The sequence below is a fragment of the Notamacropus eugenii genome, chromosome 3, assembly GCF_028372415.1.
Source record: "Notamacropus eugenii isolate mMacEug1 chromosome 3, mMacEug1.pri_v2, whole genome shotgun sequence".
Lineage (NCBI taxonomy): Eukaryota > Metazoa > Chordata > Mammalia > Diprotodontia > Macropodidae > Notamacropus > Notamacropus eugenii.
The window spans coordinates 308,808,584-308,820,594 of record NC_092874.1 but is presented as its reverse complement, the minus strand read 5'-3'; the positions used below and the strand labels follow the sequence as shown (position 1 = coordinate 308,820,594).

Genomic DNA, 12,011 nt, shown 5'->3' with positions numbered 1-12,011 from the left:
GTTTGGTCATGAGGTGTTCTGTCCACAGAGGTGATAGGTCAATTCTCCTGGGTTTCTCCAGTTGTTAATGATGAGTTGATGCTTTATATGGTCACATGCTGTTTGGAGCATCTTGGTGTAAAGTGTGAGGTGTCCAGCTGCATCCTTCTTTCTATCTTGTACCAGTATCCAGCTGTTTTTTCAGGCACCAAGTCCTTATCTCAGCAGCCAGAGTTGGTGTTTATTGATTACTTTAGTATTAGATTTGAATAATGGCTGCTTTGTAATATGGTGTGATACCTGCTGCCTCCAGGCCATTTGTTCCTCTTTCTTTTCATGGTTTCTGTTGATTTTCTGGGTTCTTTTTTCCTCCATGACATCAGGCATTTGTTTAGCCCCTCCCTCTTGCTGGGCGCTGTGTGATTTGTTGTTCAGTCTTTCAGTTGTGTCTGACTCTTTATGACCCCTTTTGGGGTTTTCTTGGCAAAGATACCAGAGTGATTGTTTCCTTCACCAGCTTATTTTACTGTTGAAGAAACTGAGTTTCAAACAGGGTTAAATGACTTGCTTAGGGTCTCACAGCCAGTAAGTTCTTAGGCTGGATTTGAACTCAGGTTGCTTAGGATGGTTATGCTATCTGGCACCGTGACTTGGAAGTTTGCCCTGAGCAGGGCTGTGGATGTGGAATTCCACAAGGCAAGAGGAAAGGGCAGAAGGCAGTCATGTCTGGCCAGATGGTGGACAATAGGAAGAATAGGGTCAGATGAGGACAGACCTTTAGGATGGAGATGGTTTGGAGATGGCTTTGAACACCAGAGCTAGGACTTGAGGATTTCTTTAGGAGGTTGTGGCCTTTGTCTGGAGTTTGATTTGATCCTAGGGATGTATTGGGGAGATGCCTCAGAATGCTTCTCGTGGAAGATACCATCACTCCCACCCTTGACATCTGCTTTGGGATATTAAGAGAGTTGAGGGGGCCTTCTCTCCTCTGGACCCCCAGGGTCCTTGTCTGCCAGAATGCCTGCAGTATTTCTTCCTAGAGGAGGCAGAGGGTGAGGCTCCCTGGAGTGCTTTGCCAGCTCTCCTGCTCTGGATTCATGCTCCTCCTGCATAACTCACGATACAGGTAGGACCGGGCACACCCCATTGTGTTTGTTCCATCACTTCATCTCTGCTGTTCTCATGTGATCCATGGAGTACTTTGCTCTCCACATTTGTAGTTTATTAGTCTGAAGCAATATCTAGTTACTTTAAACGTCTTTGAAAGAAAGGAAAGGACAAAGGGAAGCATTTCACGTCAGGCTCTTTGTTATTGATGCTGCCTGACCTACTTACCATAAGACACTGGGATGAATATTTTTCCCCCAATTAATTCCAAGTTGGTAGCAACTGGATTTTTTCTGAAGGTAACCAAGCCATGCTTTTAGCCAGGAAGATGCCCGCCACTTTCCTCTGATGGTTGTATAAATATGATTATAAATGTTGTAAATGACATAGCCATTATTTTTATAGAGAACTTGCTTAGGTTGAGTATATTATGAGTCACTTTTGCTTTGACATTTACAAAACTTTTTTTTTTTTATTAACACAGCCCAGAGTCATTCCTCTCATTTTTCCCACGAAGAAAATGAAATCTGGAAAAGTGACTGTATATTTTATGGGTCCACAGGTGGTGGAGCCTGGATTGGAGTTCTGGTTGCTCTGATGCCTAGCTCTTTCTGTGGCCCCATGTTTCCTCCTTTCTTGGGTCTTTCGTGTTGAGCCTGCCCGTGCACCTGCTGTGGGCACTTGATAGAGAAGTTCCACCCCTCCCCCATTAGCTAGCATTCATTTCTAGGGCAATTGACCTCGAGTCCAGCCTCCTCATGGGACAGAGCTAGAAACCAATCCCTGAGAGGGGAAGGGACTTGTCCAGGGTCGCTCAGGGACTGAGTGGCAGAAGTGGCACTTGCCTCCAGACCTGTATCAGTCATGTGGCCTGGCCAACACTGCAAAGACAGAGCTCAGTCTTGTCTTACTGTATGTCAAGGCCTCTGCTCTGTTGTGGAGTGTGGGATCTCTGGCCATATCCACTGATGACAGTAACTACCACAGTAAGCTGTGACATCTTAGTGACCACTGGTCACCCCTTAGGCTCCACCTGAAGTTCCGTTTAAAACTTCCTTCACCTCATGGAATCTCTCCACGATGACACCCAAGTGTCATTTGGACTTGATAACTTTAAAATTCTTAGTGTATGTCAGTCGAAGGAAGAGACGGAGGACTTGAAGTGGTAATGCCCAGGTCCCAGTGAACCACTGAAAGGAAAAGGCTGGGCTGAATGTGCTGACCTTGCTGGCCTCCTGGAGTCAAAAGGGCGGGGGAGAACACTTTGAAAGCAGTAAGCCTGTGACTAGTACCAGTCTTCATGGACAGCTCTGGAATCAGAAAATGGAATATCCCCTATTTGCAGTGTCTCATTGCCCTCCACAGAAAGGCAAACACACCCTCCCCGGCACGGGGGGAGAGGACTGACAGATGTTCCCAGGGCACAAGATCAAGTGCGCAAAACCCAGCAGGAGACCTCTGTGACTCCTTCAAGCTTTATTGAAATGGGAGCTATTATCAGAAATCTTCTGACAGTTACTACAACCCATATGTGCTCTGCCTGTCTGCAGAGCTGTGGTGAAAGTGTGGTCCTCTGGGAGGTGCTGGGGATCTGACATGGGCATTCCGCAAACGGTGTCTATCCTGGCACTTTCTGCTTTTCACGCTCCCCTAGCCAAGTAGTGATGAATGTGATGGATCTCACCTAGGCAAAAGCTACGCTAAAATTCTAGGCACTCCCGACTTCCTGCCCAAAGATTTTCTCTGTTGAACTTTTCCATGTTTGGTTTTGCATTGAATCAACTCTTTTTCTCAGGGTATTTTTATGACACTGATCATGCCACCATGCAATAAAATGTGTTCACTGTGTGTGCTGAGAAATCATTGAGCCCTGTGCTGGGCATTGAGCTGACACTTTAAGATATGCCCATCAGTCACAGTATTTGTCTAATGAATGTCTCCTGAACCGGCAGATCATTGTTCTGTTATTTCTAAGTCTTTGCACGTTTTGTATATGGAATGACAACAGTTCCAGAAAAATTGATTTTGATTGTTGTTTGTGTTTAGACATAGACATTTGAATTAGGTTTCAACTTCTCAAAGTCTCTAAGTGCATTTTGTTATTACATTTAGCATACTTCCAGAAGGAAGCAATGCGGACTTCAGTCATATACTTTCTTCTCCATTTGGAAATTCTTCTTCCTAATTAGGTCAGATTTGTCTCTTTTTGATGCATTGGTGCTCTGCAGTGGGGGTGGTCGTCCTCCCCAGTGCAGAAGGTACCCTTCTCTACCGTCCAGTCTTTTTGGAGGCTTGTTCCTGTCCTTGTCTTCCCCTAATCCTCCCAGAGAATGTGTTTAGCCTGGGTTTCTTCTGGGTCCTATAGCGTCACTCACTGTAGCCTTGGAGCTAGAAGGGATTGTAGAGACCCATCTCTTGAGAAGCCATGAGCGGAAGGGCTGGGATTTGAATTTGGCTTGTGTGATTTCCTATCTAGAGCCCAATGATAATTGTAAGAATTCCCCTTTCCATTTCTGGCGCTTTCTGTTTTACGGAGTGCCATCTTTCTTCCCTGCCATTTGGGAAACAGGTTTAGCCAAGTCTCGTCGTCCTTCTTGGGCTGATGAGGATGCATCCTGAGATGCCCAGCAGGGTGTCTGCTGCCACAGCACTCTGCCAAATCTTTCCCTTTGCTTTCTTGTGATTCCGGGCAAGGCCATAAATGATCTGTGCTGTTGGGAAAAAACACCACTTGGGAAGATGAGGCTTTTCTGGAAGAGATGTTGGCAGAACACTTTTGTCAGGCTTCGAAGATCAGAGGTTTCCTCAATGGGCACACTCACCCCTCCCTGGCCCACATTGCTTCCCCTCCTCTATTTATTAGATGGTATTTGCAGGTTAAGGCCAGAAAATTCTTCATTCTGTAGTCAGACTGGCACCGTCTCTCAGGACCTAGCCAGGCTAGTACTAAGGTGGCAGACATGCCATCTTTCAGTTACAGAGTGCCCAAGCTGGTTGGAAGGGCCCTTGCAGTTTTGTTATGGCCCCACTGTCAATGCTGGTGGAGGGAACCATCCACAGAGGTCTACCAATGTAGGGGACTAGCAGTGTAGAGGACTAATAACAATGTATTCGATCTGCCTGTCTGTTTTCTGTCTGCCTGAAATGGAGCCTTTTCATCCCAGTAGCCAACTTTGCATCTCTCCAAAAGGAGTAAATATCCCCAAGTAGGCATCTTCGTTACTAATGATGTTTCTTTTGTTCTGAAATGCCTGGGAAGGCATCACTAACTGTGGATTAATTATGCTAGTTAATCGGGGAAGGTTCAGAATATTCATCATCTGCAGCTAATTAGTTATTAAAATAGAGAACCATTAAGTGATGGGGTTGAGGAATACATTATTCATTTTGAGAGAGTTGAGAAAAATGTCACCTGGAGAACTTTTTCACAAAGATCTGCCAGTATGCTTTTGTCACTTGTGCCTCAGTTTCCCCCCCAGCAGTTCCTTGCCTTTGTCCATTGTGATTTTCCTTTTTCCTGCTCTCTCCTACCAGCAGAAGAAGTGGAAGATGTGGATGTTTCCAGTGTGCCGGCAGAGGTGCTACGGAACATTGAAGCTGACAGCTACTGGTGCCTGAGCAAGCTGCTGGATGGCATTCAGGTAAGGGATGCCCAGCCCTGGGGGCAGAGCTGCTGAAGAGCTGGGGCTGGCGGGGGATGTTGGTCTTGTTTTTTCTTGTAAGTAGAAGAGACATAAGCTACAGTTCTGCTGGGCCAGTGAAGCCTTAGGACTTAAGAAATACTAAAAATAGGGACTTGAAAAATCAAGCCTCCATTTCTAGTCAACTGTTATCTCTCCTCTGGTTCCCAACTGGGCTGGGCTTAATGGTAATGCCACCTTTTAAGGCCTCTGAATGTCAGATACCTGTGTCTGACCACCGTCCATTACAGTCTCGTTCTAGGAATGGATGGGAGTAGATGACATCCATCCTTCCATATCATAGCCTTGAAATATACCCCACTTTCCATTCCTCATCTCATTTGAGAAGGGCTCTTTATGAATATGAAACCCAGTTCCATTCTAATAATTGCCAACCTGAGGAAAAACACCCCAAACTATCCACCTCTACCACCAGCTGGTGAGAACCAAGTGACTTGGTTTGGTTGTAGGAAATGGTCTTCCCCCAACCCATACAGACAGAGGCTCCTCTGAGTCTTCACAGACAGGCTCCGGGGCTGCAAGGTCCACACACTCTGGCCAGCCAACTAGGGTGGGGAGGAAGCTCTTTATACTTGCTTGGTGGGATTTCAGACAACTGCCATGCCCTGGCCTTCTCTGAGCCCAGGTGCCAAGGGCTGCCCAGCCTGACTGGTCCTGCCCGGGTGTGAGTGCTACAGACAGCTGGTACACACTGACCTGGGGCCCCATGACTGCTCCTGGTACAGCAGACACAACCTGGGCAGCCCAGGGTGAACTCGTGTCATAGAGCCTCAGAGCACAGCTGAAAGATGCAGGCCTAGGCCCTTGGCTTGGATGGAGTTGTCGAGTCTGCTTCAATAAGCAGAGACAAGTCTTCATACCACTAGTGTGGTGTTGCCCTGATATGGGCAACTGACGCCTCCTTAGGGAATGGAGAGGTCCCAAGAAGCGCTATGAGATCTGGTTACATGAATTGCTCTCATCTCTTCTCTAGTTCCCTAACAGTGACTTCCAACAAGCAGTCTATATAGCTCTAACCCTGCCTGCTCTGAGAGATCAAGCATCTGTCACTGCCCCTCACTCAGCCTGGGTTTTCATATTTAAGTGATGAGGTGGGACTGATGAGTCCCCAAAGCCCTTTCTGACTCTCAGGTATTCACATGGGGAGACCTAGATGTAATGAGCCTATCCTTTCCAAGCAAGCCCCTCTTTGAGAAGCAGGATTGTGTCTAGTTTATAAAAGGTGCTTGGCACTGTGCCCTCCTCATCACTTAAAGGAGCTAGAGATACTTGACTGTGGGAACCACTTGGGCCTGTGGGGTCATGGTCCTCAAATATCTGTTGGGCTCTTGTGAAGGAAGACCAATCAGACTTCGGGGGCTGGCTGCTTGGAGTCTGAGGAGAATGTCCTGACCATGAGAACTGTATGGTGTGGGATGTAGGAGCTTGTGAGGGAGCAAATTCTTCACTGGAAGTCTGCTAGCTTTGGCATCCCCTTGATTTCCAGTTTTTTGCCACCACAAAGAGTGCTGCTATAAATATTTTGTACATCTGGGACCCTTTCTCATTTCCATGATCTCTTTGAGATAGAGTCCCAGAGGTCTCTTTGCTGGGTCAAAGGGTATGCACATTTTTGTAGGCCTTTGGGCATAGTTCCAAATTGCTCTCCAGAATGGTTGGATCAGCTCACAGCTCCACCAACAATTGAATTAGTGTTCCAACTCTCCCACATCTTCTCCAGCATTTATCATCTTCCTGTTTTGTCATGTTAGCCAATCTGATAGGTGGGATATGGTACCTCAGAGTTGTTTTGATTTGCATCTCTCTAACCAATAGTGATTTAGAGCATTTTTTCATAGGACTATAGATAGCTTTTATTTCTTCCTCTGAAAACTGCCCATTCATATCCTTTGACCATTTATCAATTGGGAAATGACGTGTATTCTTGTAAATTTGACTCAGTTCTCTGTGTATTTCAGAAATGAGGCCTTTATCACAGACACTAGTTGCAAAAAATCTTTCCCAGTTCAATTTGATTAAAAAAAAAGAAGAAAACCAAATTACCAATATCAAAAATGAAAAGGGTGAACTCACCTCCTGTGAGGAGGAAATTAAAACAACAATTAGAAATTACTTTGCCCAGCTGTATGCTCATAAATTTGACAATCTAAATGAGATGGATGATTATTTAAAAAAATATAAATTGCCCAGATTAACAGAAGAGGAAGTTAAGTACTTAAATAACCCCATCTCAGAAAAATAAATTGAACAAGCCATCAGTGAACTCCCTAGGAAAAATTCTCCAGGGCCAGATGGATTTACAGGTGAATTCTATCAAACATTTAAAGAACAGTTAATTCCAAAGCTATATAGACTATTTGGGAAAATTGGTGAAGAAAGAGTCCTACCAAATTCTTTTTTGTGATACAAATATGGTTTTGATACCTAAACCAGGAAGAGTCAAAACAGAAAAAGAAAATTATAGACCAATTTCTCTAAAGAATATAGATGCCAAAATTTTAAATAAGATTTTAGCAAAAAGAATACAGCAGCTTATCATGAGAATAATACAGTATGATCAGGTAGGATTTATACCAGGAATGCAGGGCTGGTTCAATATTAGAAGAACTATTAGCCTTACTGATCATATCAACAACAAAACTAACAGAAACCACATGATTATCTCAATAGATGCAGAAAAAGCTTTTGACAAAATACAACGGCCATTCCTATTGAAAACACTGGAAAGTATAGGAATAAGTGGAACTTTCCATAAAATAATTCGCAGCATCTTCCTAAAACCATCAGCAAGCATTATGTGCAATGGAGATAAGCTAGTTGCATTTCCAATAAGATCAGGGGTGAAACAAGGATGTCTGTCATAACCACTGTTATTCAATATGGTATTAGAAATGTTAGCAGTAGCAATAAGAGAAGAAAAAGAAATTGAAGGAATTAGAATGGGTAAGGAAGAAACTAAGTTATCACTCTTTGCAGATGATATGATGATATACTTAGAGAATCAAGTAAAAAACTACTTGAAATAATAAACAACTTTGGCAGAGTTGCAGGTTACAAAATAAACCCACATAAATCACCTGCATTTCTATATATTACTAACAAAGCCCAACAGCAAGAGATAGAAAGAGAAATCCCATTTAAAGCTATGGTAGACACTATAAAATATCTGGGAGTCTACCTGCCAAAACAAATCCAGGGACATATGAACACAATTACAAAACATTTTTCACACAAATTAAATCAGATCTAAGTAAGTGGAAAAACATCAGTTGCTTGTGAGTAGGCTGAGCTAATATAATAAAAATGACAATTTTAACTAAATTAATTTACTTATTCAGTGCCATACCAATCAAATTACCAGATAATTGTTTTCTAAAGTTACAAAAAATAATATCAAAATTCATCTGGAAGAACAAAAGGTCCAGAATATCAAGGGAACTAATAAAAAGAAATGCTAGGGAAGGTAGCTTAGCCTTACCAGATCTCAAATTGTATTATAAAGCAGCAGTCGTCAAAACCACTTGGTACTGACTAAGAAACAGAGGGGTAGACAAATGGAATAGGTTAGATACTCAAGACACAGTAGTTAATGAATATAGCAATCTACTGTTTGATAAACCCAGGGACCCTGGGATAAGAACTTATCATTTGACAAAAATTACTGGGGAAACTGGATAACGGTGTGGTGAAAACTGGGCATAGACCAATGCCTGACACTACACAAAAGAATAAAGTCCAAATGGATACATGATCTAGGTACAGAGATTGATACTGTAAGCAAATTAGGGGAACAAGGAATAGTGTATTTGTCAGATTTATGGAGAATGGAGAAATTTATGACCCACTAAGAGATCCAGAACATTATGAAGTGTAAAATGGATAATTTTGATTATATTAAATTGAAAAGTTTTTGAACCATGTGCTTTTTTTTAATTTTTTTTATTTTTTATTTTTTATTTTTTTTTGAACCATGTGCTTTTGAAGTGAGTTGTTCTTAGTGGGTCTAGTGGTGTGGGCTCTGAGGCTTCTGGATGCCATAAGTAGATGCCTGCTGGATCCCCAGGGCGGGGCTCCTTAAACTCTTACGTTTTTGAGTTGGGTACGTATGTATATAAAAACTGCCTATTTCTAAATTATAACGTTATATACTATGATCCAGTATGGTACAGTATACTCTAAATATAAACATTAAAAAGGACTGCTGTGTGATGAAATGCTCTTTGCTCTTAGGGAGCTACTGAAATGTGTTGAGTTTGAGATAGCATGGTCATACCTGTGCTTGAGAAAAAATCTCACTAGCAGTTGTATGATTGGTGGATTGGACAGAGAAGAGACCTAAGGGAGAAAGATTTGCTAGGAAGTGACTGTGGTTGTCTGAGCAGCACTCAGGAAGGCAGAGACAGGGTTGACTGGGAGAGACGTGCAGGGAGAAATGGCAGTGTCTCTGGCTGCCCAGACTCACAAGGAGTGGAGATGACATCGTAGTTGTAGAGCCGAATGACTGGGAGATGGCGCTGCCCTGATGACAGTTGGAAAGTTTGGAAGGGTAAAGATGGGGTTACTCCATTTACAGTGGAGATGGTGGCTCCTCCTGATGCTTATCCTGACAGCTCCCTTTCTTCCTACTCATTGGTTGGTCACCTAGAATCTCGCACCTCCAAGGAATACCTGGCATAGCCTTGGAGGGCCTGGACTGGGGTAGGGTTCCCATCTGGACCCACGAGGGTGCTATGGGTCCTGAGGAGCCAAGGGGGCAGGGTGGCGGCCTCTGGGACAGGTCGGCATGACTGTGTTGGGATGAGCCCATCATTGGGTGGACAGGAGAGTGTGGGAGGGGCTTCCTCTCCCCACTCTTTTGTCCTCCCCTTTAGAAGAAGGCTCAGGCTCCCTCTGAAGTCTTTTGTTTTTCTCATGTCACTTGGTGATTGTGACTGATGAAGGAAGAAGAGTCTAATCTTTTAATCCAGAGAGAGTTGGCATGTATTTGTAAATAAAATCAGCAGAACAATCCAGTCAATGCTGGCTTTTCATTTTAACCGACAAGTTTGTTCTCTGATGAAATGGTTTATTGACAGGACTGCCACCGGGAAGGCATGAGGCCTTTGGGAAGCATGAATTTAAAACCCGAGAAGGCAAAGGAAGCAATCATCCATTTCATTCCTCACACTTTAGATTGAGATGAGCCCCTTGTGGTGATGGGACTGACTTGGAAGTTGTTTCCAGCCCTTCTTTCTTTATCCTATTAGGCCTCAGTTTCCTTATCAGTCAGTTGAGAGTGACAGTACCTCCTGTACTGCTTTGTAAACCATGGGTACGAGAGATGGCTGAAGTCTCATGGTTAAACAATTAAGACAATCCTAATGAACTGTGGAGTCACAAATGAACACTCCCCTTGGGATGCTGCTTGCACTCCCTTTTTTCTCTTAGGAAAAGGTGCCATAGACAATGGTACTCTTGATTTAGGAAAAAATTCAATCTAAAAAATCCATGGAGAGGCCAGTGATGGGGAATAGCTGGGACTCAGTTAGAAAAGTGTTGCATCCTAGCTCTGCTGCTGCTAACTGTGAGGCCATGAGCCTGGAAGCTTGGTTTTCTTGATCTCTGTTTCCCCTTTTGTAACAGGGAGCTGAAGGCATTTGCCTTGCCTGCCTCAGAGTGTTGGTGTGTTGACATTATTATTGTTATTACTGTGTGTATTTTTCCTGAAAGTCCTTAGTAAAGTGAAGCTGTTAAAGTGATGGAAAAAGTTTATTTATTTTTGTTGTTCTTGTGACTCTGGAGATACAACTGTTGGGGTGGGCCATTGTTGATAATCTTTTTAAAACTAGGGGGAAGCTAGAGGTCCTGTGGAACCAGAGACATTTTGTTCTGTTTTTCCCAAGAAGGCAGTGGGTGAATTTGTCAAGCTGCAGGCCAGTCTGCTTGACTTGGATTATTGACCAAGTTTCAGAAGGCCTTGTGCTTTTCTTAAGAGTGTCACCTCCCTTTTCATTGGTGTTAGTAGACTGTCTGAGGTGCCCTCAATAGTCTTTTATGTTCTCCTTGATTTTAAGCTGGAGAGATGTGGGCTAGATTATGGTCAGATGAATTTGTAACTGGTGGAATGATCAGACCCTAAAAATGGTGACTCATGAATCTGTCATCCTTGAGCAAAGTGGCTAGTGCAGTGTCCAGGGCTCTGTCTTTGATGCTTTTCTGCCGAACATTTTAGTTAGTGACATAGCTACTGGTCCACATGACAAGGATCATTAATGTATTAGATGAGAGACTCTGAATCCACTGAAATGATAAGATCTCACCTGTATTTCTGAGTCCAGCCAATTCCAGACGAACGAGATCAGTGTGAAGAATCATTCTTTACGTTTCTTCTGCTTAGACCTTTCAGTCTGGCCTCTGCCCACTGGAGCACTTTGGGACCAGGGTGCACCCTAACTCAGCACTGCCCAAACCAACCAAGTAAGAACCCCTTTTTCTCCCCTGCTTTGGCATTGGTAGTATACCTGGGGCAGACTTGTTCAGGGGTGTAAAAGGAATTGCATTAGCTCTCATCCCATGAGAAATAAGCTTTGCTAAATAGTCCTTCGTATGTGTCATTATTTTACAACTTTAAGGGGACTTGGGCATATTCTTTGTTTTTATTATAATTTCCTTGAGGGCAAGGATTCCCTCTATCAGGGTGGTAGGTAAGGCTTCATTCTCTGAGGTGCTACTGTGTATCAGTGCATCATGTCCAGGTGATTCCATTTGAATTCTGTGTCCAGTTATGTGTATTCTGGGTACCTGAGTTTAAGAGGGAAAGGAACAGCAGACCAGAAGCCCACAAAGAAGAGTGTGAACCGATTGGTTAGATCTCTGGGCCCTCTACCCAAGGCACAAAGTGAGGATGAGGTTGGGCGGGAGATATCTGCAGTATGTGTGGAGGGTGGCAAGTCTGAGCTTGGCATGAAGAAAAGGCACCCTTGAGCCTTGTCTTAACTAGCTAGAGCTGGCCAGCAGTGAATTAGAATCTGAGAACCTTTGGTATTCAGAATGACCGAGAGCATTGTCAGGGCAGCCATTTCTTCTGCAGCATCCCTGGCTGGTGGTCATTCAGTCTCAGCTTAAACTCATCAACTCTTCCATTGATAGTGAATTCATCACCCAGGGAAGCAGCATGTTCCACTTTTGGATGGCTCTGAATTTGGTTAACAAGTTTTTCCCCTCTTTATATCCAGGAAAATGATA

General features: G+C 43.7%; 1 protein-coding gene across 11 annotated transcripts in view; it reads left to right on the top strand.

Annotated features, from left to right (window-relative positions):
• TBC1D22A (TBC1 domain family member 22A) overlaps window positions 1-12,011 on the top strand; it is a 298,036-nt gene that overhangs the window by 144,985 nt on the left and 141,040 nt on the right. For 9 of the 11 annotated variants that reach the window (XM_072596560.1, XM_072596554.1, XM_072596558.1 and 6 more), the window contains one exon: window positions 4,621-4,727. In XM_072596560.1, coding sequence (XP_072452661.1) covers window positions 4,621-4,727 — 107 coding nt within the window. The remainder of the gene's footprint in view (window positions 1-4,620; window positions 4,728-12,011) is intronic. The other 2 variants (XM_072596561.1, XM_072596555.1) reach the window with 1 other exon arrangement.